General features: G+C 37.6%; 1 protein-coding gene across 1 annotated transcript; it reads right to left on the bottom strand.

Moving 5' to 3' along the window:
- Positions 1-220: 220 nt before the first annotated feature.
- Positions 221-4,154, bottom strand: LOC128013434 (homeobox protein engrailed-2b). Its single transcript, XM_052596422.1, has 2 exons — positions 3,072-4,154; positions 221-1,285 (listed from the first exon to the last, which is right to left on the bottom strand). Exons 1-2 carry the CDS (start codon positions 3,538-3,540, stop codon positions 969-971), a joined length of 786 nt encoding a protein of 261 aa, XP_052452382.1. The 5' UTR covers positions 3,541-4,154; the 3' UTR covers positions 221-968.
- Between the last annotated feature and the right edge of the window lie 426 nt (positions 4,155-4,580).

The raw sequence follows: 4,580 nt of genomic DNA, 5'->3' as shown, positions 1-4,580 counted from the left end.
AGGCAGTGGTGGTGATGCTCTTTTCACAAGATGTATTTTTTTAAGGGGAGAATGCACGACAACTGCAGACTTTATTAAATCATCATTTAAAAAACTAATCTCTTAAATGAAGAGAGTTGCTTTTTTCAGCTGAATTACAATTGTAATTTCATACTGAAGTTTAAAAAAACGTGAGAAAACGAAAATGCATTCAGTAAAATAAATTTAAACCAGATATCCATTTGGAAAAAGAAGATGAGAGAACTTTTATTGTACATTCCCAGCTAAATTCAACAGACAACAACTTAAGTCAAGTATGCATTAGAAGTGTAGTTTTGAGGTTTACTGACTCGTATGCATTCAGATGTCTGATCTGTTTCCTGAAAATGTGAGGATATTGGATGTGTAGCATCCTTGCGGATAGTGTTTTAGACCATAGATATTTTAAATACAATATACTGAATTATTGTAAGCATGATATGATATGTAATGTTGTCTTTTTTAAATACCATGTCTCTCTAACACAACTCCAGGCAATAAAGTAAAACATTCATCCAGTAATAAAATTATGCATGAAAACGAGCAAACATCTAAATCAGATAAAACATTTTTACCATTTATTTTAAATCACAGTCGCCTGAATGCAGCAGGAGAAAATTCTTTGGACTTCAGCATGGATTTAACACGTCCACTTGTGGCTCATCGTCAAGTGTCAATCACAAATCGCCCCCCCCCCCTCCCCTTTTTTCAAATAAAGAAGCGTCCTTTTCTTCGTGCGCTATATCTGAAGTTTCAGTAAGTGTACAGCAGTGATAGCCTACTAATTGAAAAAGTTTTACACCACTGTACACGTAAAGTGTAGGCCTATATATACACATAATATTGCAGAATCAAATGTCATACATATAGTTTTCATCCGTTTAATGCTGGTATTTTGTACACTGGCCCTTGCTTGGAATTATTGCATTTCAGATGTCCTGTCCTTCACGTTAATCACTGTCTGATTTGTCGTCCTTTGTTGCTGTGGCGTGATTGTATAGTCCCTGTGCCATCAGGTGCAATGCAAGCGAGTTTTTGCTCCCCGAAGCTTTTTTAATCTTCGCTCTTTTGTTCTGAAACCAGATTTTGATTTGAGACTCGTTGAGGCCGAGTTCCTGGGCCAGAGCTTGTCTCCTCTGCTCCGTCAGGTAACGGTTATTCTGGAACTCGTTCTTGAGTCTCTGGAGTTGCTCGGCTGTGAAGGCTGTTCTTGGACGCTTGTCTTCCTTGCTTGGATTGCTCTTCTTTGGTTTGCGCGATCTCGGTCCTGCATTTCAGAAAGTAATGAAAGAGATTACAGTTTGCTCGTGCCGTCAATGCACCTAGCCAAATCAGTAGTCCATTTGCAATAGTTGCTTAACAGGCTAATATCACTATTACAAAATAATACAAATGTAATCGATAATGCTGTTTTAAAAACAGTGTTATTTGGGGATACTCGAATCAAGGATTGTTTCAGATCAAATGTTGCAGGGGGTCTGTTCTTGTTTTGGCTATGGATGCATAGTGTAGTGGTGGTGATGGGGGTGGGGGTGACTGCCAGAAAGGGAGGGGTGAAAGAGGCTTTCCCCTCTTTCTGTTACCATAGGAACTACATTTATAAGAGAACGTTTTTGTAAACTTCCTCTAAGAGTAGCACTGGTCGTTCAGTGCTAGTATACGTACCCACTGCATATTCTATTTTTAGTTAATTCTCAGGGAGCCTACTCCAGTGCACCCAAGGGTTCCGCGTGCTCTGAATGCTGACAATAGATTGATCGGCAGCCTATGAGATGAACCCTTGCTCGCACCCTATTTTTACACCTTTTATTTAGCTTAAGCTGAGTATGATTTCGATTGTAGACTGTTATAATAACACTATTAATATTTTCACGGTGTGTAATCGAAAAATCAATTTAAGGGACCAATAAACGTGCTCACATCAAGGGGGTAGGCTATCTTTCAAGTTGGTGTGACCTTTCCAAATATTCATCCCTATAGGCAAGCTAACAATGTAGAGTGCTTGATAGTATAAAAACTTTGGTAAATTTATGTTCATTTAATGCATATTCGAAATTGGTTTAAGATGTTTTCGCAAGATTATTGAAGAATATATTAATCAGAAGTTTCGTCGTGACAAAACAAAAACAAAAAACTTGCGTTGCCACTTTTTCGGAAGGCCTTTTTTGTGCGCAATTTGAACTTCATTTGAAATTAGTTCATTTGAAATGCTGAAATATTGTCTAAAATTGTCCTGTTTTTTTATCTATCGAATGCCGGTAAGTGCAGGAATATAATATTTATTTCAGAAGCTAGTTTTGAAGAGATCTGATTTAGCATTTAGCTTCTGTGGTGCGTCCAACTCCATTGTCAAAAATATGCTAATTAAATATCAACAAAGACATCGAAGTAACAATGGCACAAAACTACCCGTTCCTTTTTAGAAAATAAAGGCAAAAATGTACCATAATTACCATTCATAACATTGTAACATTTTTATCAATTCTTCCTTTTCCTCACAACTTAAGAAATGCCAAATCAGACATAAACGAAGGATCAAACTGCATCGTATACGAAACATAGTTTTTTGGGGGGTTTCTAATTGCATAATAGGCTACTACGCCTCTAAAATAATATATAATAATAATAATAATCATAATTCTGATTATTATTATGGTCGAAACAATATTAAAAACAAGACAATAAAAAAAACAACACTAAAAATGATTATTATTCTACATGTAGTCTATCATACAGCAGCAGTAGACTATGTTATATAGGCTATTGAAATATTTGTAAATATTAGATTTAAATGAATAATAATAATGATTAAATCTCCGTAGTTATTCCTTTTAATTTAAGAGGACTTACTCCATAAAAGAAAACTCCCTGACTCTTGGCGGGCCGTTTTACATTCATGAAGAACATTTGTTCTTCGTGCCCCCTTTCCATCGACAAATTTCTGTAGTTTAGTGTTTTATTTGTTCACATTCGAGTCAAAACAAGTGCACACTTTTATAACAGGTGATATCTGAGTATATACATTGAACTTTGAAGAGAAAATAAATTCTTACCTGATGAAGGTCTGTCTGAATATCTTGTGCAATATACCCAAGCCGGCCAAAGCATTGGTTTGTTCGACTGCGCAGCGCTACTTTGCGAGCAATCCGAGTCTGAGCTTAAACACTGATCTCCGGTCTCTGCACGGGGTTTCAGAGGTGCGTCCGCGGTAATATCAGTTTTTTTAGACGCACTCACTGGGTGAGGGCTCGAGGGTCCTTCCCCTGACACTGGAGCTACCTGCCCAGAGCCGGGAGCCGATGGACAGCGGTTCTCTCTTTCAACTATATTAATTTCGTCGCGCCTGGTTCCTTCTTTCCTGCGACCAAAGTCTGGTCTCAAAATGTTGTCGATGTAAAAGTTGGTGATTCTGTGAGGGAGTAGATTTCCAGGAGCCTGCAACAGGGGTAGAATAGCCCTATTGGACTCATCGCCCGAGTCCTGGCGCTCCACATCTCTGTTACTACGATCATTTTCTTCCATAGTGAAACTCTCCAAATGTTCTTTTTAACCCCTTTCTCTCTCGCGCACACACGTATGTATGCGTTCCAGTTTTTGTGGTATATTTTCCTTATTTCTTAGCTTTACTGCAAAGAGAAACAAGCAGGAAAAAAGGACAACTCCTTTTTTTCTGATTCTTTTGTCGGTTAAAAACGACGAAACCGCCTTGTGTGCATAGAAAGAAAAAACATAGTTTTAGAAATTAATTCCACAGTGTGCCCCTTGCAATTGTCTTTGTATTTACTTTGTAAAACATACAGGTAAATTAAATCTGTGCGGTATCAAAGCAGTAGACCTGCTCTAGTAAATAAGCAAACGCAAACTGGCTCTGGAATACTTTCACTACGGATTTTTGTTCTTATTTTTAATACGAGTCCCCCGGGTGACGTCGCAGTCCGGTCTCCTAGACACGTGCCTTTGACCAATAGATGGAGCGAAATTTTATCACATGACCCAGTGACTCTCGAGTAAATGACAGCACCCAACCTCGCCTTATTTTCAATACTTAAAGCGATAGTACTCTATTAGCTTAAGTGTTCAGCATCCCAAGATTTTGCCTTTTCAAATTACTAACTAGGCTCCTGAAAACATGAACACATTATTTGCCAAACACATTGGCTATTTGTCCGTATGTGGAACCGCTGTCTTTTTGAGTAGACTCGTAAAACTAAATCGTTTATAAATCGCAATGGGGGAGGGGTGTGTTCATTTTTACACGTAATTCGTTGGTGTCACACACTGTCCAATTTCGTAGTCTTCTTATTTCACAGTAAGCATTGCTGTGCTATTTTCCTTTTTCTTTTTTTTTTCTTTTCTTTTTTTAAGGTAAAATCAATAATGTAACTATTCAGCATTGTATTTAGGCCTGCATAAAATAATGAACTAACTAATTACGCACAGCAACTCTCCATGGATCATCACTCAAAACAATGGTTTCATTTTCATGTCAGTTTTTAATGTTTTACATGCATTACGTTGATCGTTATAGGAATAAATATAGGCTAAAACAAACCACCATCATT

Source organism: Carassius gibelio, chromosome B24, assembly GCF_023724105.1.
Source record: "Carassius gibelio isolate Cgi1373 ecotype wild population from Czech Republic chromosome B24, carGib1.2-hapl.c, whole genome shotgun sequence".
Lineage (NCBI taxonomy): Eukaryota > Metazoa > Chordata > Actinopteri > Cypriniformes > Cyprinidae > Carassius > Carassius gibelio.
This window is presented reverse-complemented; position numbering and strand designations above follow the sequence as displayed.

Coding starts and splice junctions, on each gene's coding strand:
- LOC128013434 (XM_052596422.1), bottom strand. CDS start 3,540: ATGGAAGAAAATGATCGTAGTAACAGAGATGTGGAGCGCCAGGACTCG. Junction 1,286..3,071: donor TTCAGACAGACCTTCATCAG/GTAAGAATTTAT, acceptor TCTGAAATGCAG/GACCGAGATCGCGCAAACCA.